The sequence below is a fragment of the Triturus cristatus genome, chromosome 2_1, assembly GCF_964204655.1.
Source record: "Triturus cristatus chromosome 2_1, aTriCri1.1, whole genome shotgun sequence".
Taxonomy (NCBI): Eukaryota; Metazoa; Chordata; class Amphibia; order Caudata; family Salamandridae; genus Triturus; species Triturus cristatus.
The window spans coordinates 547,769,534-547,792,849 of record NC_140581.1 but is presented as its reverse complement, the minus strand read 5'-3'; the positions used below and the strand labels follow the sequence as shown (position 1 = coordinate 547,792,849).

At 49.8% G+C, this 23,316-nt stretch overlaps 1 protein-coding gene across 2 annotated transcripts in view; it reads right to left on the bottom strand.

Annotated features, from left to right (window-relative positions):
* The window catches only part of RASA1 (RAS p21 protein activator 1), a 1,052,852-nt gene that overhangs the window by 98,744 nt on the left and 930,792 nt on the right, over positions 1-23,316 (bottom strand). For both annotated transcript variants that reach the window (XM_085632428.1, XM_085632429.1), the window contains one exon: positions 9,025-9,102. In XM_085632428.1, coding sequence (XP_085488554.1) covers positions 9,025-9,102 — 78 coding nt within the window. The remainder of the gene's footprint in view (positions 1-9,024; positions 9,103-23,316) is intronic.

Sequence of the window (23,316 nt, the reverse complement as noted above, 5' to 3'; positions counted from 1 at the left end):
GACAGGCAGAGGAGGTGACCCAAAAATGGATTGCAGAGCCTTAAAATAGGCTTCCATTTGGGTCCGAGTCGCCCCATCACCCAGAAAGGGTGGGTATAAGGGGGCTGACTCCTGGGGGCAGGCGTCTGGCAAAGACCGTGAGCCCTGAGCCCTGCTGTCACGGTGAAGTGAGGCCGACGACCTCAGAGACTTGTGCTTTCGCTTACCTGCGTGAGGCGAATGACGTCCGCGAGAACGACTCCGCGACTAGATACGAACAGAAGCCCCAGACCGAGATAGAGAGCAGCGTGGAGGCGCCGAGCGGGACATCCGGGCAGCCAATAGCTTCATCCGGCGCTCCCGCAGGGTCTTCGGCCCCATCTGCCGGCAGGTGTCGGACCCCTCGGAGTCGTGGTGCGCTCCTAAGCACCACATGCAGATCTCGTGCGGATCGGTCGCCGACATCTGCTGAGCACACGTCTCACACGCCTTAAAGTCCGAAGGCATCACACTGTTCACGGACGCCTGAAGGCGTCCAGAAGGCCTGGGCAACAGGCCACTTCAGAGGAACCGCTTACTCCTGGATCTGCGTCGGGACGCGGAAAAGAAGGAAACCGACGTCAGCGCGCCGGGAGGGACTTAAATGGCTTCACTGACATCATGTGCACGGACGACGTCAGGGCGGAGCCATGCAGCTCCGTCACCTGGCGTGCAGAGGTGCTGCTGCAAAAAATTTCCGGATCCAGTCTGACGTCTGGGGATATTCTAAGTTAAGGAATCTGCGGCTACATGTTTCTATCAGATTAGGCATTTAGAGTAGATATCCGGGAGGTCCTAGAGAGGTCCTTGGAAGGCAATGAACGATGCACTGGCACTAGCGCTCATGAATGGGATGCCTTTGAAGCTATTGTGAGGGGAATGTCTCTCTAAGGTGTATGGCATAAAACAGCTGGAAAGGGAGCTGAGAGCTCAGCTGGGGCTAGGGGGGGATCCAATATTGCAGGTTAAGATAGTAAAGGCCAAGCAGGCAGTGAGAGAGACTCGTACAGGTCAGAAAAATTTACGTTGGACAGACCGTGCACCTTAATCATGTCTCTGCAGCTGGAGAATATAAGACTTGTCATGAGCCAGTCTGCCATTAATAAGGAGCTCCAACAGCACCTAGCGCGGTTATATCAACATGGGGATTGTGGTGCGCTTGCGGTGCAGGAGTTCCTGCTGGGTTTAGACGTGTCGAAACTGGAGGCCTCACAATAGAAGGCACTGAAGCTGGCACTCACCAAGGAAGAGATTCAGGAAGTGATAAAGGTTATCTGTTTAATCGACTGATGGCTAGTAGATGGTACTCGGATGGCTATTTAGTTCATTGTCTATATTGGTTTCTTAGGAAAAGCATACCAATAATTCCTGGTGCAAATGAGCTAAATAAAATTTTTAAATAAAATATGAGGGAGTAATGCCAGGATATGACTGCACTATGCAACATGATTGCAACACAGACATAGATGGAAAATTCCACCAACTCAACCACATGACACCGCACTCATTCCCTACCTTAAAGCTCTGACCCACCACTATCAAACATCACCTCTCAAAGTACCTTCACACTAAAGAGCGTGATCATGAAGCAAAAGCACCAACTCCCCACTCAACATACATTAATTCATCCTCCTCTGTCAATCTCATTAATCCCCTATCACCGGTTTAGGGATTCAGTGTACGGCCCAGCACACCCAATTGTGTCAAATTCCTCTAAGAACACACTTGGTACAAGTTCTCTAGTAGAAAAAATGCGGCCTGCTCGTTACAGAGCTCAAATACTTCCCTTTTTCACACTCACAATTGAAAGACTGCTTGTCAATAACAGACCACAGTTCCAAGTCCTTCATTTACTTCTGCTTACCCCCCATTCCTTTACCCCATATTCTAGGTTCACCCCCAGAAAGTAACAAAGAAACATGCCCTAGAACAGCATGTCAAGCATTACCCGAGAGGGAATTTTAGTAATTGATCCATTTGTATTAAACCGTAACTTCCCCAAAACATCAGAGACCTATTCAGTGACACTCATGATCTCATGGGCCACACCGCATGAAAGCTGACTGAATAATAATAGTTAAACCAATAAACATATTTACTTACTGATCTGCTAATCCCCAGTCTCCAAGACTTAAAAACCATCTCAGATGCCTAATCTACAAATGTATGGGGGATGCTAGACAAACCCTTAAAATTGCACATACGATTGTCTCAAAATACTTGATCTATTATTCCCGACTCAAACGTGACTAGCAAGCTCCTCCCAACCTGTTCTAGACCTTTTTATACAACTGGAGTACTAGATCCACCATTTCCCAAAATCTTATATATCATATCATCCGTCAGGGATAATATCCTCTTCACAGAGTTCACAGAGTTCACAGCGAAGAAAAACATTTTTGCTGCAGTCAAAATCTTGCTAGGAGGCTTCAAACCTCACAAGGGAGACAAACATGATCCAGACTCATTCTAACTGACATTATTCCTGTTTAACCGCAGTCATATTCAACTCAAAACGATGTGATTCTGAACAAATAAAAAAAAACCTGTCAATGTTGGAATGCCCCACCCTAGTGGACTGAGCACACCATCTCCTATTAACAAAAATGCCATTCTGGGGTCAAATAAACCAAAGGTCTGAGTCGGAGATTTTTAAGATATCAATAGGACTGTACCAGAAAATGTTATCTCCTTGAAAATAAACAACCTCACAAACTTTACCCTAACTCGTACCCGAACGTTTCAAGCACAGTCATGACAGTAGAGGCAGATGAAGGTGCCCCACCTTAAAATTGCAGTGACACAAAATTCAAAAGTCTGCAAAACAGTTCTCTTAAGAACTTTTCGAAGAATGGACAATTCTCAAATACGGAATGCAAACAGTGCAATAACCCTTTCAGACTTGAACTTAGAAACACTGCCTCAAACACAGAGTGGAAGAAACACATTTTCGAAGCCTGAGCATTCTTCATTCGATATGAAATCAATCTTGCTAAAAAAACACCTCAGAAAGTTCCTTGCCATTGTCAAAAATGTATCTAATGCACAGGTATTAGGTATTCTCCTCAACAAATACAACTGCAAGAAAGTCTCCACATATAATGTAATGTAATGTAAATGTGACTTATAGAGCTCAAACTGATGCCCCTAGGGCGTCTTGGCGCTATAAGAGCAATCAAGCTTTCACTTGCAACAGGAAACGCATATTTACCCCATGAAACTTTCACTTGCAAAACCTGACCGTTCTTCAAGGAGATAATGCAAAACGACCAGATGATCACAATTGCTGGACTCTAGTATAGGAAGGTGGAATCTGACTGCATGGTTACCCCCACTTTTTCCTGGTTTTCAACTTAGTCTGACTGGGATCCTGCTAATCAGGACCCCAGTCTATCTGCTTTCTCCCTAAATTGGTTGTGTATGTACTTTAGGTACACTCCATATTGGATTCTGAAGTACCCTTATTAGTCCCTAGTATATGGTATACTATGTACCCAGTGCACAGGTACGCCAGGGGGAGACCATTCAAAATAACACCACAGGTCTGCTACAGCAACCTGTGTAAGGTGGTGCGTGCACCCCTTACTTAGATATAGGTTCCCTATATCTATTCTATTTCACTGCACATCTAAACTTATCAGTCACCCCAATTGCAGGCCTTATCAATCCTGAAGGCAGGGTTCTGGATTTTATGTGAGAGGGTGCACCTGCATGAGCAGAGCCCCTCTGCAGCCTTCAGAACCTATTTTCCAGGGTTGTTTGGGATGCAGCCAACCATATATACTTAAGTGCATTATAACCTGGCGGTAAAAGCTAACTTTAAAACTGCTGCATGGAAACATGTCGTGTTTGGTGTCAAACACCTTGGAATCATACCGCCCTGCAAGTAACCGGCGGGGAGGTATGATTCCACCCTCCTAGAGGGGCAAATGTGACATACCGGGCTACCCGGTACCAGCTTTCTCGACCTGGCCATCACAAAATGGATACTGCCAGCCACAGACACGAGTCTGCCCTCTTGCTGCTGAGCCAAGCTCGAGCAGGGGAAGGCTTGACAATAGGTTTCCTGTCACAGGGACGTGTGACCACCTCCCAGACTGGATTTAGTGTATTGGGGCTGGGTGGGTGCACTCAGAGTGCTTTGATGTCTGCACTGGGGGCACATTTGGTGTCCCTGTGCAAAGTCCAGCTCAAACCGGTAGCAGGAACCATTTGCTCCTGCTCTGGCGCGAAACTGGACAAAGAACATGGGTGTAGCTACCCCTCTGTCCTGATCCTCCCATAGGTGGGTCCCCAGAGTTTGTCCCACCCCTTCCTTGGGTATAAAGTAAGAAACCCTGACTACAGGACTTTAGATTTTACCTGGACTAAACTCTGCTACAGAAACCAAGTACTTAGACGATCTGCACAACGCTAGATGACTGAAGAATCTCCCTTGGAGTAAAGGAGTTACTCCCCTGCAGGGCAGGCACCTAAACGCATCTGACCGGTTTGCATCTCCCGAGCTCCTGAGGACTCCGAAGATTTCTGCAACACAGGAGGTGGGTTCCCGAGGTCTCTGAGGTCGATCTGTGCTCTCAACAATTCTGAGGCCCGTATCCCTCGTGGGGACCGTGCAACCCGAACCCATGTGCACCGCGTACATTTGCAGCAGCATATGCTTTTTGGCGATCCCCGAGGCTGTGCTTTGGGCTACCTGTAGTCCTGACCCCGAGCAGCAATTCCACTGAAGATTTCCGGCCTACACTCCACGAGAGTTCCGTGGGCTGGTATTTTGTGATTCCGCTCGAGGTCCCTTTGCGATCCCTGGTCCATTGGCCTGTGGATCCCTGTGAAGGTAACTTTGACTTTCCGTGGGCTTTCCTGGTTGCTCCAGACGTGCCCTGATTCTCCATAGCTTGGAGAGACCCCAGGACCTTGCTGCTCCTCAGCGAAGCATCTTTCCTCTGCCCGTGTGGGTTGCAGTTGCTAAGGCTTGTTGGTGTTCAATCCGGACACTGACTCCCAAGCACTCGACATCCTTCGTTGGACAGCTCACCTCCAGACTTCGGTCGTCGTCGACGTCTCCTGGTCCCCGTGGCTGTAGAGTCAAGCTTCACCTCTTCTCACCTGAAACACCCGACATCAGTGGGCATTCGTCTATCATGCTTATGGTTACTGTGAAGTGACCCAGACTCTGTCCCCTCTGCTTTCAGGTTCTTCCCATCTCCGATCCATGCTTGGATCACACTGGACATTTTTCATCTTCACGGCAGCAGCACTTTTCCGCATCACGCCATTGAAAACTATGAAGGTTTCCGACATCACTTGACCCCTATGCACCCGGCTCCTCTGGGATAGGTAACACGGGTAACTAGGTACTCTCAAGGGTGCTGGCCTTAGAACCTTCAATGTTTAACTAGGTTTGCATGAAGTCCTCTCCGAAGTGTCCTTAATCTTTAAAATTCCAACCGCGACTTTCCCATAGAGTTGTACAGAGCTTGCGCCTGTGCTCACACACTGCACCCGTCCTCCGTGGGTGCCCTGTGTCACTACCTTGGGTGGTTCCTTGGGGTCCCAGCGATTCTACATGCTCTAGGCACTGTGTCTAGTCAAGTCATGGTTGTTATACTACTTTCTTAGTATATGGTTTGGTCTCCCCCTGGAGCCCACTGCGTATTGTGCTATTTACTGTTGTTCTAGTGATTTAATATTGTGTGCTTTAGTCTCTAATCTCATAAAGAGGTTAGTAGAGTGTTTAGTAATAAATACTTATATTTTATTTATTCCTTGTGTGGTTCTCCTTTCATTTGTTCATTCAGGAGGTTCTAATCCGGTAAAACAAGTTGCTTTACATTCCTTTGAGACTTAGCCTGAAGGCTGCACTCCATTGCTACCACTAGGATAGCTTTGAATAAAGGTTGTCTTTAACCTAATCATCAATAAGGGTTGTTTGGACTGGTACAAGGTGCCCACTTTAATTAGTGGTCTGCATATACCAGGTCAACTTCTCACATCTAGACTTGCTCAATCCTATACCTGCAAATATTTTGAAAGACAAGTCTTTTCCTCACAGCCTGACTGATGTTTACAATAAATTTCTCATGTACACTATAGTCCCTAACTGCATCAAAATTAGCCAAATGGCCAAGTTTTGCAAAGAACTCAACTCATACCCAGAAGACCTTAACATTTCAGCCCCATTTTCTGCCCCTGAAGAAGTCAAAGCAACATCAAACGGAGTAGATGGCTCTAATCTTGTTTGCCTTGTTCTAGAAAGCCCAGGAGAAGATAGATGGCTAGATGTGCGTTATGTACTCCTGCGGTCGTCTTTTTTAGGTCGAGCCTTGACAGCGCATGCGCTGTCTGCAAGACCGGTAGTAATCTATAAAACCACTCTATTCCCGCCTCCTGCTTACTATTGGTCAATTCCAGTGTCGTTCTTCTTTCCTGTCTCGTTCGTGCAGCCGAGAGCTCATTTCCTGCGAGGGCTCAGGAGCACCGGTAAAGTACAGTGTACTTACACTCCCTGTTATCTCCTATGTGTAAAAACTTTTTCGTTATCTTTATTGATTCTTTTGGTATCGCTGCTTTACGAGTTTTGAATCACCTTTGCGTTATAACCCCTCCCCCTGCCCTCCGAGCGCACACAGCCCATGCAGCAGTTGTCTTTTTGCACCTCACTGCTTGTCAGAATTGGTATCCTTGGTGTTAGCTGGTAAGCAATGCAATGTAGCAGTTATTGATAATCCGGTTCAATGAAAACATCCGTGGTGGATATTATACCTCAGTAGCAGCAATGCTTCAGTGTGGAACACAATGACTGCCTGTTTGACCGGTATGCACGTGCTCCCAAAACAAACTATATACCGAGTACTTAAGTTTCAACATTTTTATTGGCCCACTTTTCTGTTAATGTCTTAAGTTGCCTCTCAATTTGTTAAATAGTCTTATGATTGCATGAGAGCGAAATGTGTGTAGAGGTGAACGAATAAGTCAGACTGGGGTCTGTTTAAGATGATTTTATTTAACAAAGATGCCGGTTAGTGTGTTCATGAAGAGTGTGGAGTGTATGGATTCAGAGGTGTGTGTTCGTGAGCGCATGCGTGTGTATCTTCGATAGAATGATTTCAAGTGACAAAACAGCACTTCCTTTCATAGGGTTCCACGACTTTAAGACAAACATGTAACTGATGGTATGTTAAAAGTACAAAATAGGCAGTTCTAAAACACTGTTCTGCACCGATTACAATAAAATTGTCACGTTATTGGATTCTTTTGAAACAGATCAATTTAGCTGTGTGTTGGAAAGACTTATTGCTTCCAATACATATAACATATATTTAAAGTGGGATTTTGCTTATAGTTGATGGCTTTCTTGCCTATCTCACATGTTTGTTATAGAGTTGATGGCTTCCTTCTATGTTCCTCTTTTTGCCCTGTCAAGTACCATTTCGGTCTCATAGTGTTGTGACTAGAATTGTATTCTCCCTCTGCTCACTTTACGGGCCTGTTTTTTATGTACCATTTATCATTCCATGGGAATGCATGTGTTCCTTGCTCTCTATCTCCTATGTGTTCTTTATTCCCTGGATTTATTCTTAATTTAATACCTCCCCCCACATTCCATCCTGCTTCCCAATTTACATTTTTTTAACCAGAGACTGGCAGCAGCTACTTGGCAACCGACTACCTTTATTTGAGCTGGTGTGCGTAGTCGAGTGCAAAGCTAGAATGGTAAATTTAACAAGCATTTGCAATGCAATAGGTCTCGCATTTGCGAAAGTTTGAGCTATTGGCATTGTAATTTACAATGCCCTTTATTTATGTGTTTTTAAAACCTGCAACTGGTGCGTAAACAGGCACTTTGTACTTATAGTCCTTGCTTACAAGATGCATGGCTGGCAGTAAAAGAGGCGCGATTACAGTCAGCCTTGCTTCTTGTAAGCAACAACTATAAGTACAAAATGCATGTTCATGTATCGCTTGCAGATTTTCAACACACATAAATAAAAGGTATTGTCATTTCCAACTCCAATAACTTTAAGCTCTCGCAAATGCGAGACCTATTGCATTGCAAATGCTTGTTCTTTTTGCCAACTTCTTAGAAGCTACTCACAGGATTCTGCCTCATACCTTTCCCTCTTTCTTGGTTGATGTTTCTGTCTCCAGAGCCTGGAGCGCCTGCTAATATTTTCTTCTGTAGCCACATTAGAATTCTTGCCTCTCTGTCCTTTAGGGCTTTGGCAGAAAATGTTCTGCAATACCTGCAATCCTTAGCCTTGTGACTAGAGTGAAGGCAATATAGACATTCTTTGTGGGGGTCCTCTGAAAAAGCCTCAGTTTTCAACAGGTCTTACAAAGTCTAAATAATTCCTTTTTGGACCCTTCTGTTACTGATATCATGGATCCAATGTAACCTGGAAGTTAAAAGTCAGAAAAAGTTAAAAGCAATAGCTTCTCAAAGAACTGAGCAGAGGAAAGACTCTTCACAGGACGTAAGGTTAAAAATCTGAGGTGTGATGACCCTTGAGGGGAAGGATTATTCAAAAACTGCTCTCCGATTGGCTAGGGTTTGGCTCTTCCTAAAACAAAGTCAATTGGCTGACAATGTCACTCCTTTGGGCGTCACTGTGTGATGCCTGGCCTTCTACTGCTTGTTGTAATTACCACTGGACTCCCACCTCAATGATGGGGAAGATTTAAGCATGTGAATCTATGGGAGATTTAATACTGGAGAATCTGAGGTATCAGGCAAAGCTAAGGAACCAGCGTTAAAACGCTATATACCATAGTAAGAGAGCACATGGTCTGGTGTGTGCATGACAGCAAGCACAGGAGGTCATTTTTATCAGAGTTAAGTATCTGGGTGTTGAGACAAAAATACACCATTCTTTCTCAGAATATATTTTCTTGCAATTTAAATCTTGGTCAGTCACACAACATAGTACAGTTGGTTAGAATTAAAAACACATATATATAATTATAATAGTGAATGTTGTAAGGAAATAGATGAAAATAACTTACCCCAAGTTCATCTAAAAACATTATCATTCGATGTCTATTATGTTTAATGAATGGATTCACTCCTTCCATGTAGGGTTCCTAAAATACAAAATTAAAATACGCATCATAATGCTTACATTAGATTTTAGTCCAGAAAACGTCTTGTATTGAGATTCATATAGCTTTGTTGTGATGGCATTAATGCTTAGTTAATGTTACAGTCGAAGATCTGCATAACAAGGTTACTGGTGGTTGTCACATCATAAGCAACACACCGCGTCATGTGACCGATGACACAAACAATGCTATCAGTTTACATTCTTGCTTTTCTCATAAAAGTTAAAATTGGATACTATACGTTTTCCCATTGTACAAATAATTCAAGTTTTATGTTTGTCGCCTATATGGCAGGTTCTTGTTGATTTACAATGAATATACCGTGGTGCTTCACAAAATAAAGATTACAACCAACACGTAGCATCAGTTTTCCACACTAACAATTCTGTCCATAATTGGCCATTAATTCAAACCGAAATAATAAGTTTAAACATATGAATTTACATGCACTAGTCATTTTTTGAAGTAGGGCTTCATCTTCAGCAATTGATCTGTCTATATGCTATGCTCTTAATCCGTAACAGTAGGCGGGAGCTAAAATGTCTGAGTATTTATCCTCTCACTGGAGAATAAGTAAAATTGAAGGGACGGTTTCCACTGTATGCAGTTATACTGGTGCTCCTCGCTTTCTTAATTTCAATAAACATGCTAGATGGCTGTGTATATCCCTTTGTGGGGTACACTCCGTTAGGTTTTCCTAGTCTCAAGTGTTTTGACTACAGCCATCACTCTGCTGAGAAGGAGAGAATGGATAGGTATCTCACACACATCCCAGTGGTCTGTACAGATTTGTAGGAGAGATCTGTCGGAGACGTTCCAGAGTTTATGAGAGGCCAACTACACTCCCAGATAATTTTCAAATCAGTATACACTGAAGCACTATTTTATATCAGATTAAGAATCCCAGAATATGAATGAGAATTGGGACATTAATAATCCGAATACTGGCAAAAGTGAAAAAAATGTGTCCGAATAATATGAAAACTCAAATATTAAGTTTTGGTGCAAAAGAACAAGTTACTAACCTTCGGTAACGATGTATCTGTAAGAAACATTAGTTAGTTAGATTCCTCACCTTAGAATATCCCCAGGCGTCAGACTGGATCCGGAAGATTTTTCGTCAGCAATACCCCTTGCGCGTCGCTAGGCGTCGTCTGCGGCTCCGCGTCCGTCGTCGGCGTCGTGCGCCGGGATGACGTCGTCGGAGTACTTAGACGCCGCCCTCGCGCGCTGACGTCAGTTCTTGTACATAGCCTTCCGCGCCAGGAACGCAGAGCCATGCAAAGACCGACACTGGTGCCAAAAATAAAATCTAGGGGCCTGAAAGGACAACCTTAACCCTAGATGTCAGTTCGCAGAACGGGGAGGATGGGTGGGTCGGTGAGGAATCTAACTAACTAATGTTTCTTACAGATACATCGTTACCGAAGGTTAGTAACTTGTTCATCTGAAAGAAACACGTTAGTTAGATTCCTCACCTTAGAATAGATACCCAAGCAATACCATCCCCGGTGGTGGGTCTGCGAACCAAGATCACACCAGAAAGTCCTGGAGGACAGAACGGCCAAAGAAGCCATCCCTCCGGACTTGGCTGTCAAGGCAATAATGCCTGGCAAACGTGTGTAGCGAAGCCCACGTCGCCGCCTGACAGATGTCCTGCAAAGGGACTCCCCGTCCCAAGGCAGTAGTAGCCGCCGTGGCCCGAGTAGAATGGGCGCGCAGCCCAACAGGAGGGTCCTTTTTAGCCAAGGAATAGCAGATTTTTATACACAAAACGACCCACCGAGAGATGGTTCGTTTGTGCACAGCTTTCCCCTTCTTAGCGCCCACGTACCCAACAAAAAGCTGGTCGTCCACCCGGAACTGTTTTGTGCGGTCCAGATAAAAGGAGAGCGCACGTTTGGGGTCCAGACGGTGGAGCCTCTCTTCCTCTTTGGAAGGATGCGGAGGCGGAAAGAAGGTGGGCAAGGTGACAGACTGCCCAAGGTGAAATGGAGTCACCACTTTAGGAAGAAAGGAGGGACGAGGCCGAAGGACAACCTTGTCCGGATGAACAGATAGAAAAGGAGGCTTTGAAGATAAAGCCTGGAGCTCACTCACCCGTCTAGCCGAGGTGATGGCTACCAGAAAAGCAGTCTTTAGAGTTAGAAGACGAAGAGGGCAATTGTGAAGAGGCTCGAAGGGAGCGCACATCAGGAATGTCAAAACCAGATTCAAGTCCCACTGAGGCATTACAAAAGGGACAGGAGGGAACGTGTGTGTAATGCCTTTGAGAAAGCGTGTAACCACAGGGGACTTGAAAAGAGAAGGCTGATCAGGAAGCCGCAAGAAGGCGGAGATGGCAGCAAGATAGCCTTTCAGGGTGCCCAGGGCAGAGCCCTGCCGGGCCAGAGAAAGAAGGAAGAGGAGAACCTCAGAAAGAGGGGCGGAAAGGGGATCCACAGCCTTTGCTGTGCACCATGCCACAAATTTGTTCCACCGGCAGGCGTATACCGACTTTGTGGAGGGACGCCTGGCTGCCAGAATGATATCACAGACTTCAGGAGGCAAGTCAAATGGCATCAACTGCCGCCGCTCAATCTCCACGCATGGAGGTGGAGGCTGGACAGGTTCGGGTGGAGGACCGTCCCCTGCTGCTGCGACAGAAGATCCTCCCGAAGGGGCAGACGTATCGGGGGATCGGTCAACAGACTGAGTAGCTCGGGATACCAGTATCTTCGTGCCCAATCCGGAGCCACCAAGATGACTTGGGCCCGGTCGCGCCTGATCTTCTTCAGCACTCTGGGCAGAAGTGGTATAGGCGGAAAGGCGTACAACAGACCGCAACTCCACTCGTGACGAAAAGCGTCGCCGAGCGAGTGCCGCCTTGGAAATTCCAACGCGCAGAACTGCTGACATTGCGCGTTCTCTTCGGTGGCGAATAGATCTAACCAAGGCTCTCCCCACTGCTGAAAGAGGCCTTGCACCACTTCGGAGTTCAGACGCCATTCGTGATCCATCATGCACCGGCGGCTGAGTTCGTCTGCTCTGGCGTTCAGAGAGCCCGCCAGATGTTGAACCACCAGGGTGACGCCCTGGTGTTCCAGCCATGTCCAGAGGCGCAGAGCCTCCTGACAAAGGGTCCACGACCCCACCCCGCCCTGTTTGTTGCAGTACCACATGGCGGTGGTGTTGTCCGTGAACACCTGCACGACACTTCCCCTGACAGAGGGAAGGAAGGCCTTCAGTGCAAGCCGGATCGCTCTCAACTCCAACAGGTTGATGTGGAGACGAGACTCCGCCGGAGACCAGAGGCCCCTGATCTCCGCCTCTCCCATATGGCCACCCCATCCCAGGAGGGACGCATCCGTCACTACGACATGCTCCGGTTGGGGAAGGGAGAGGCTCTTGCCCTTGACCCACTCGCGGTCCGTGAGCCACCACTGCAACTGCTGTGCAGTGCCCTCCGAGATCAAGACATGGTCGGACAGGTTGCCGTGATGCTGGGCCCACTGAAACTTCAGGTCCCACTGCAGAGCCCGCATGCGCCGCCTGGCGTGATGCACTAGTAGGATGCAGGAGGCCATCAGCCCCAGAAGCCGCAACACTAGCCTGACCGAAACCCGGGATAGAGGCCGAAAGATGGGAATCAGGGCCTGTATATCCCGGACCCGCTGTTCCGGTGGATAGACCCGGAACTGCGCCGAATCGAGAACCGCTCCGATGAAGAGGAGCTTCTGAGAGGGACTCAAGTGTGACTTCGGCACGTTGATGGAAAACCCCAGCAAATGCAGGAGATCCGCCGTAGTCTGGAGGTGGGAGACGACTGCCTGGGGCGAGCCCGCCTTCAACAACCAGTCGTCGAGATAGGGGAAGACTGGGACCCCTGATCTGCGCAGATGAGCTGCGACCACCGCCATCACTTTCGTGAACACCCGAGGGGCACTGGTGAGGCCGAAGGGGAGCACGGTAAACTGAAAGTGCTCTTGGCCCACCGTGAACCGCAGGTAACGCCGGTGGGCCGGCAGGACGGGGATATGGAAATATGCGTCCTGCAAGTCCAACGCTACCATCCAGTCTCCAGGGTCTAGGGCAGCTAAAACCTGAGCCAACGTTAGCATCTTGAACCTTTCCTTGCGGAGGAAGGCATTGACGTTCCGGAGGTCCAAGATAGGGCGCAGGCCCCCCTTGCCCTTCTTGGGAACCAGAAAGTAGTGGGAATAACAACCACGACCTACTTCTGGACTCGGAACGCGCTCGACGGCCCCCTTGGCCAAGAGAGCCGAAACTTCCGCGCGGAGAAGATCCAAATGATCCCCCGAGATACGGTGGTGCTGCGGTGGCATGGCTGGAGGGGTCGTCTCGAAGGGGAGGGAGTAGCCCCTTCGGACGATTTGCAGCACCCACCTGTCCGATGTTATGGACCGCCAGTGGAGCAGGTGATGGCGAACTCTGCCGCCCACTGGCGTGGTATGGGCCTGAAAGCTCGGACTAGGAAGGCTTTGAGGCGGATGCTGCCGGGGTGGATGTGGGCTGACCACGTCGGCCTCCATTTCCGCCACGGCGGAAGCCACGTCCGCGACCGCACGCAGGTTGGTTCTGCGGCTGGTGGCTTTGCGGACGTGAGGAGGCGCCCCTTCCTTGGCCACGAAAGGGGCGAAAAGCGGAGGTGTGCGCCCGCGGAGCCGAGAGGCCCAAGGACTTGGCCGTAGCCCGGGAGTCCTTAAAGCGGTTCAGCGCACTGTCCGCCTTCTCACCAAACAGGCGAGTGCCATCAAAGGGCATGTCCATGAGGGTGTTCTGGACATCCCCGGAAAATGACGTGGACCGCATCCAGGCGTGGCGGCGGAGCGCCACCGTGGTGGAAATCGCCCGACCTAGCGAGTCCGTGGTGTCAAGCCCACATCTTATGGCGTGCCGTGCTGCATCCCTCCCATCGGCCAAAGCCTGGGTAAGACGCGTCCGGACCTCCTCCGGACACAGGGGCAGCACGTCCTCCACCGTATCCCACAGGGAATGGGAATAACGGTCCAAGAGACAGGCGGTATTTAAGGACCGCAGGCCCAAACTAAGGGACGAGAACAGTTTCTTGCCAAACTGCTCGAGTCTCTTGGAATCCCGGTCCGGCGGAGCGGTCGGGAAGGAGGATTGGGAAGTAGAGGCCTGGATAACCAGACTCTCGGGGGTGGGGTGTTGGGACAGGAAACTGGGGTCGCCCGGAGCAGGGCGGTGGCGCCTGGCAACGTTCCTATCCACAGGAGGAACTGTGGAGGGCTTGGACCAGGTGCCCTGCAGAACGTCAGTGAGGGCCTCGTTGAACGGCAGCAGAGGCTCAGTGGAGCTTGCTGAGGTTTGAAGCACCTCAGTGAGGATGTTGGTCCTCACAGCCACGGCAGGCAACTCGAGCCCAAGGGCCTCAGCCGCCTTGCGCAGCACCACAGAAAATGCTGCACCCTCCTCCGAAGCCACGGTCGGAGGAGAAGTGAATCCAGCGTCTGGCGAAGTGTCCAGCCCGCTGGCCTCCCCCAGTTCATCTGCCCAGTCCTGAGAAAGCTGTGACTGAACAGCCAGAGGGTCCTCGAACCCCTCCCAGTCGCCCCCTTCTTCCGATTCCTGATAAACAGGAGGAATGATCGGAACCGGACTGTAGAGATGGTAGGTCTCAAGCGGCGTCGGATGCGGCGTCGGCGGACGCCGTGCCGGCGTCGGGTCCGGATGAGGGCTAAACCGGGGCGTCGGCGTCACAGGCGTCGGTGGCGCCGGTGACGGCGTCGGTGGTTCAGGCGTCGGCGCCGGTGGAGGAGTGACAAGGTCAACCGGCGTCGACTGGGGCCCAGGCAAGGGCCCCGCGGGGACCTGCGGCGTCGAGACCGGAGTCGTCGACGGCGCCGGGGCCGGAGCCGCCGGCACGCGAGGTCGCCCAGTCGAGTCCGCGGGGCCCGAAGGCGCGCCAGCGGGCGTCGACGGCGGGGCCAGGCTCCTCATGGCCGAGAGGAAGGCACTGATCTCCGCCGGCGCCGCGTCAGCCCCAGGGACCGGAAGGTATGGGGGCGGACGCGGCGCCTGCGGCTCCGCCGGAGCCGCGGGGGTGGAACCACTTGGACCCTCGGCCGAGTCGCGCGACCGGCGAGGGGAGTCCGAAGAGCGATGTCGCCGCTTGGACTTCTTAGAGTGTTTAGACTTACCCGACGACTTGGAGCCCGACGAGCGATGGTGGCGTCGGCTAGGGCTCCGCGAGCGATCCTTGGACCTCCTCCTGGACCGGGATCGCGCACGACGCGGAGCCGAGTGGCGAAGCTCGAGAAGCTTGCGGGACCGCTCCCGCCTAGCCTTCGAAGTCAGGGCCTGACAGTCGTTGCACGACTCCGCGTCGTGGTCGAGGCCTAAGCAGTAGAGGCACCGGCGGTGGTGATCGGTCACCGACATCAGTCGATGAGAATCTTCGCAAGCCTTGAACCCAGGCATCCTACCGGCACCAGATGTCGACAGACAAGGATCAAAAATGATCAAAAAGATTTAGTCAAAAAAGACTAAAAGGGGTAGCTCTCCCGGATCTGCGCTTACTGGCGCGGAAAAAAGAAGAACTGACGTCAGCGCGCGAGGGCGGCGTCTAAGTACTCCGACGACGTCATCCCGGCGCACGACGCCGACGACGGACGCGGAGCCGCAGACGACGCCTAGCGACGCGCAAGGGGTATTGCTGACGAAAAATGTTCCGGATCCAGTCTGACGCCTGGGGATATTCTAAGGTGAGGAATCTAACTAACGTGTTTCTTTCAGATTATATCTTCCAGTAGAAGCCTGAGCTTATGAATATCTTCCAAGGCTCACACTGGATCCAGAAAAAATCCCTCCCCCCACCAAGCAATCTCTCTCCAACACCGTCAAATAATGCCACATTACCCCAGTTGCAGCACTAATCTATATATGTACCAACCAGCAAACTGGTGTAAATTACTCTTTTTTGTGTTCCAAGGCATGCAGGGAGGAACTGAAGGAGCTCAGCAACTGCAAACATAGCTGCAAATACCTCATTACATAGAGCAGGATGTCATTATTATTAATTCAGACTAACTCATGAGGCAAGGAAGAAAGCAGTAAGCAATTTACAGGATGATATAATACAGACTAGAAATATTGGTGCTGAAGTTTAGTAACATTTTTTCCGGATGTGCACCTCATCATGCAGATTTCTAATTTTATGAGTGAGTCCCGAAGCAGTACATCATCAGCCCCTCTCCGTTTCGGGACAGGAACGGAGGTGCCAATTAACCAAGGAAATCAAGCAAAACAGATTTGGCATCTGAGCTGCGAGCCACTGATGTTTGGCAAAGGTATGCAGAGTGGACCAAGTAGTCGCTCAGCAGATATCAGTAATGGAGATGCTCCTAGTAAGGGTAGCAGAAACTGCTATGACACTCGTGGAGTGTGTACAAATGCCAGTCAGAAGGTCTATTTTGCCTAAGATGCAACAAAAAACTGTTACGCTTTCGTAACAATATTTCGGGTAGATACACAATCTACCTGCAGTTTCTTCACTATAGAAATTATCCCACCATGCTGGTTTAGATGAGCTATCTGAAAGAGACCATTAGTTATAGATTCCTTGCCTTAGAATTACCCCCAGAAATCAGAATGGATCCAGAGACTTTCTGTAGTAGTACCCCTGCTCATCGGTATGTGGCATCGGTCGACTCCACCTCCATCTCCGAAGTCATGGTCGCTGGGATGACGTTGTGGTGTCTACTTGGACACCGCCCCTGCACGCTGTCAGTTCTTTCTTCTTCTGCGCCAACCAGCGCAGACCCGGAGAGAAGCTTGCCCCTTAATCATTTTTTGACTAAACTTTTTTCGACTTTTGTCGACATCTTTTTTGAGTCTTTTGACTCTTGGTAGCATGAGGGATGTCCCATCGTCGGGCTGGCTTCAAGCCTTGTGACTCCTGTCACAAATTGATGTCAGTCACGGATCCGCACCTCATGTGCCTCTGGTGCCTGGAGCCCGACCACGACCCGAAGTCTGAAGGCTTTGAAGGAGCGGCCCGAAAGCTCTTGTAGACCTGGCAGTCTGCTCCACTAGTCATCGAAGTCTTCTCACTCCTCAGGTAAGTTGAAGAACAAGAAAAAGGTGAAGTATCGTCGGTCTTCGCCTTCTCCCCGTCCCTTGGCCGACGCGACGCAGGACCCAGAGCGTCGCCACTCTCTGGCTCTGTATTCAGAGCCCGCTTCCAGGACAGCTCCAGGCTTTCGTCCCTTTCCCGGAGTGTCCCCTGCCCAGCTTCGAGCTTTTTACGGAGCGCTCCATAGCATTTCTGGGCAGCCCAAATACACCATCGCGCCTTCGGGCGCAGAGGACTCGGCTGGGAGCCTTGAGCCTTCGAGGCTAGCGGGACCGAGGATCCAGGCCTGGATCCAGATTGGCGCCAGTTGACCTCACGGTACCTTCCCCGGCACAGATTCCAGTGACGGCGGCCCCAACGTCAGTTGTGCCACCAACCGACGTCGAACCCAGCCTCACCCCCGACTTGGACACGGTGCCAGACCGACATCGGTACCGGCGCCGGAGGACACTTTCGTACGGCTGTTCATCCCTGGTGTTCCCTATCGCCCTGAGTGGCAGCAAGACGAGGGTGAGGAGGACTCTGTAGACCCTTTAGCTGACCAGCTTGATGAGCCGGACTGGCAAGATGAACTGAGTAAGGCCAGTGGTTTGGATACCTCCGGGACCTTGGCATGCTCTCCCCCACTACCGTGGCTATGGAGGAGGGAGCTTTGTACGCAGTGGTGTTGCGTAGGGCGGCTGAGGACTTGGGCCTGAAGCTTCCTACGGTGGCAGTCAGGACTAACCTCCAAACAGAGGTACATCGACCGGCAGAGGCCTCTTCGGAGCCCCTGCTGCCTTTTAATGAAGCCCTCACTGATGTCATTTCTCTGGGCACTTGGTCCAAGCACAGAACAGGGGCTACTGTGGACAGGATGACTGCCCGATGCCACGGCCCGGCCCCGGGCGACCCAATTTTCATCTCCCAACACCCTACCCCGAAAGCTTGATGGTCCAAGCCTCGTCTTCTAACAGCGCATTCCCTACTGCTCCCCAGACAGGGAATCCAAGAAGCTGGACCACCTTGGAAAGAAGATCTTTTCCTTCGCCAGCTTAGAGCTGTGGTCGGTGAACACTGTATGCCTCTTGGGACGTTATACCACTATGGTGTGGGATATGGTTGCGCAAGTGGGTCGAGAAGCAGCTAAGTTAACCATTCGGTGTGGGCTGGATACCGTCGACACTCTGGGCAGAAGGGTTTCCAAGTTTCCAAGTTAGTAGCATTGAGGCGCTACGCTTGGTTGAGGATGTCTGGTTTCTCTGGAGATGTACAATACACCCTTCTGGACATGCCCTTTGATGGCCATCATCTGTGTGGAAACAATGCGGACTTAGCGCTCGAGCGCTTCAAGGATTCTAGGGCTACGGCCTGACCCTTGGGCCTCGCGGCCACCTCTCGCCCCACGCAGTCTGCCTTTCGCCCCTTTCGTAGCTACTGAAGGGCTGCCCCACCACGTTCCACCAAATCTGGCCACAGGGCCATGCAAGCTACCCAGCTTCTGCGTGGCCGTGGGACCCAGCAATACGTGTCTGGGGGCCAGTCAACCCATGCCCCCTGCAGCAGCCTCCAAACCGTCCTAGTCTGACCTTTCAGGACCACCAGAGGCCAGTGGGCGGCAGAATTCGCCATCACCTCCCCCTACTGGCAAAACATCACGTTGGACAGGTGGGTTTGGCAGATAGCCCAAAGGGGCTACTCCCTCCTTTTGAGACTACCCCTTGCTCCATGCCACCAACACTCCATTGCATGTCGGAGAATCACTTCTGCGCCAGGACATTGCAGCTCTCGTGGCCAAGGGAGCTATCGAAAGGTTCCCTGTGCCAGAAGTAGGTTGTGGTCGTTACTCCCACTACATTACTACATTCTGGTACCCAAGAAGGACAAAAGCTTGCGTCCTATCTTAGACCTTAGGGTCCTCAACCGCTTCCTCAGGAAGGAGAAGTTCAAAATGCTCACGTTGGCTCAGGTTCTGTCTGCCCTCGATCCCAGCGACTGTATGGTAGCATTGTAGTTGCAGGACGCCTTTTTTCACAACCCCGTCCTGCCAGCTCACAGGTGTTACAGGACGCCTTTTTTCACAACCCCGTCCTGCCAGCTCACAGGTGTTACCTACTGTTCACTGTCGGCCATGAGCATTTTCAGTTTACCGTGCTCCCTTTTGGCCTTACCAGTGCCCCTTGGGGGTTCACTAATGTGATGGCGGTGGTCACAGCTCATCAGCGCAGATCAGGGGTTCAAGTCTTCCCCTATCTCGAAAACTGGCTGTTGAAGGCGAGTTGCCCCAGGCTGTCGTCTCCCACCTTCAGACTACGGCGGACCTCCTGCATTCGCTGGGGTTTATTATCAACGTGCCAAAGTCAAACCGTATTCCCTCTCAGAAGCTCCTTTTCATCAGAGGAGTTCTGGACACAGCGCAGTTTTGGGCTTATCCTCCCAAGCAGCGAGTCCGGGATATTCGGGCTATAATACTGATGTTTCAGCCTCTATCTGATTTTGGTGAGAATGACCCTGGGGCTGCTGGGCCTCATGGCCTCCTGCTGGTGGATCATGCCAGGTGGCATATACAGGCTCTGCAGAGGGACCTGAAGTTCCAGTAGGTGCAGCATCAGGGGAATCTTTCCGATGTCTTTCAGATCTCGGAGGGAACTGCATGTCAATTGCCATGGTGTCTGACTAACCAGGATTGCATCAGCGGCAGATCCCTCTCCTTTCCCCAACCAGAGTTCACAGTAGTGACGGATGCATCACTCCTGGGATGGGGCAGCCCCCTGGGAGAGGTGGAGATCAGGGGTCTCTAGTCTCCAGCAGAGTCCGGTCTCCACATCAACCTTTTGGAGCTCTGAAGACATTCCTTCCTTCTGTCAAAGGAAGAGTAGTGCAGGTGTTTTACAGTCAACACCACTGCCATGTGGTACTGCAACAAACAGGCCGGGGTGGGGTCGTGGACCCTATGTCAAGAGGCTCTTCACCTTTGGACATGGCTGGAACATCAGGTCATATCCCTGGCAGTTCAACACCTGGCAGGTTCTCTGAACGCTAGGTGCCAGTGCATGATGGATCACGAATGGCGTCTTCACTCAGAGGTGGTGCAAGGTCTCTTTCGGCAGTGGAGAGAGCCTCGGTTAGATCTGTAAGCCACCGAAGACAATGCGCAATGTCAGCAGTTCTCGCAGGGTGAGTGAGCTTCAGGCTCTTTCCTCTAAGACTCCTTTTCTTGCAGTTCACCCAGACAAAGTGGTCCTTCGCAGTAGGCCCTCTTTTCTGCCCAAAGTGGTTACCTCTTTTCACATAGGTCAGACCATCACATCGCCCACCTTCTTCCCGCCTCCGCACCCTTCAAAATAGGAGGAGAGAATCCACCATCTGGATCCAAAACGTGCGCTGTCCTTCTACCTTGACCGCACTAAAGATTTCAGGGTGGACGATCAACTCTTCGTGGGCTATGTTTCTGCCAAGAAAGGTCGGGCCGTGCACAAACGTACCATCCGTCGATGGGTTGTCCTATGTATCAAAATCTGCTATTCTTTGGTGAAAAAGGAACCTCTAGTAGGACTGCGCGCCCAAACTACTGTTTTGGGACGTGCAGTTCCGCTGATTGACATCTGCTAGGCAGCCACGTTGGCATCCCTGCACACGTTCACAGCACATTCCTCCCTTGATGGCCAAGTCCGGAGAGACAGCTTTTTTGGCCGTTCTGTTTTTCAGGACTTTCTGGTGTGAACGTAGTTTGCAGAACCACCACCGGGGTTGGCATTGCTGGGGTATCTATTCTAAGGTAAGGAATCTATAACTAATGGTCTTTTTCAGATGAACAAGTTACTTACCTTCGGTAACAATGTATCTGTAAGAGACATACATGAGTTATAGATTCCTTTATCGCTCCACCCATCCTCCCTGTTCTGCGAACTGACTTCTAGGGTTAAGGACTCCCTTCCAGGGCCCTAGTTTTGTGCAGCAGTGGTCAGTGTCTTACATGGCTCTGCGCTTCTGGCGTGGAAAGTCATGTAAGAACTGACGTCAGCGCGCAGGGGCAGCGTCTAAGTAGATACCGCGACGTGATCCTGGCGACCATGGCGCCGACGACAGGCGCAGAGTCAACCAACGCCATCTACCGAGGCACATGGGTACTGCTACAGAAAAATTCTCTGGATGCAGCCTGATGCCTGGGGGTAATTCTAAGGTAATAAATCTATAACTAATGTATGTCTCTTACATATACATCGTTACCGAAGGTAAGTTACTTGTTCATTACTAGCAATATATCTACCACACAGCTCGATGCCACATGAGTTGGGACTCCACCTCTGGACATAACGACCAGCACAGTGCATCAGTTCCTGATACTTTATTATACCCAATGAGCCGTATGGAAAGTAATGAAGACTGCAACAACACTGACAAATATAGCACATACCATGTTTGCATACCTTGGAATCGAATCAGTAACAGTACTAACTCCTCAAGGGAGGAGGAAGAGCAGAGAGAATCTACAGGAAGATTATGTATCCACCAGAAGAACAAGTTACTTATCATTGGTAATGCTCTTTTTGATGAATACCCACAGATTCCTCACCTTGTAGAAGCCCCCAGTGTTGCAGGGATTCTGCTCAGAAACAAAACTAGGTTTGGGCCCATAGAACATCAGTATATAGGGACTAAGTAACCCTACCACATCAGTACCCATGGGCCCAAATCAGACTAGGTTTCAGTGCCTCACTTGCCCTCCTAACCCTCCAAGAGAGCCAAGTGATTTGGCACCCCAGAAAACATCCCTCACAACCCTCTCAGGGATTGCAGTAGCAGGTCATCCCCTTTCGTTCTTTCACTCGTACTTCTCCACAATAAATCGAAAAGAGACATGAAGGAAGCTTACAATATTTATCGAAACTATTGTGCTCTAATATGAAATAAGTGCGCCACAACTAGAAAACGTATGCAGGTCAGTTGTGTCATTAGCATGATTAACAGACCATATATAGTGAAAAGCCCTGTCATATTAGCTGACATTTGCTTCAACCCACCCCTACTATTGAAGAAAACTGTTATATTATAGATTTCTGGGAGTACTGGCCCACCCCATACCTTGGCATACATAGATGGCTGTTCTACATAGCAGTTGATGCAGCCCGTCCATCCTTCTGTATGTTTTCAAAACAACACTTCCCGGGTTACATGACAAACTATGTGTGCTCAAAAACAGCATCTGGGTTTCTTTATTATGTCTAGGTGCTAGTATCTGACCACAGAGAATAACTAGGAGCAATGTTGTTTGACCTTGTATGGGATGTTCCAATTAAATCCCAGGAAAAGAACAAAATACAAAAACTTGCTGATCATGTGTGACTACAACTTTGCACAAAACCAAGTGTGATATTTGGTACTGTGTGTAAAGCAAAAAGTGGTTTACAAGATGAATAATTAGGCTAACATATGGAAAACGATAATGGGCTATATAGGGAACACATAACACCAGACTGGAACCAGAGAATTTTCTTAGCAATTCCCTCATGCACTGGTAATTGGTTTTGTGAGGTTCTGCGTCAGGTCATTCTTACCTCGGATGTGACATCAGGGCCCCTACTAGACACCAGTTCCACCTGCTGACATCAGTTTCTTTCTCATATCTGTCACAATATTGGACACGGAACCTTCAATTATCAGATTGTGCCAGTGTGCAGATCTATAGATTCAAATCTTATTAGCAGGGACTTGATGGGCCCATTCCACAGAACGGGGAGGGGGGTGGGCCAGTGAGTAATCTGCGGTTAGATTATCCACCAGAAAGAGCATTTGTAAAGGTAAGTAACTTGGTCTTCTTATGGATTCTTCTAACAGCATATTCCTCAACTTGTGGCTAGATGCCAGGGGGTGGGCTTATGAAATGTCTCATACCAGGAATACTGTACGACAGAACAGGCAAAATGCCCTTCCAACCAGACCTGGCAATCCAGGCAGTACTGCTTTGTAAATGTGTGGAGTTGAACAAGCTACTCTCTTTCTGTAACGCCTTGTCTGGTAGAGACTCTATCCAGCCACAGATTCCTTACCTTAGAATATTTCCCATGTGTGAGACTGGACACGGAAATGTCTGATTAAGCCCCTTGCACGCCGGTAGG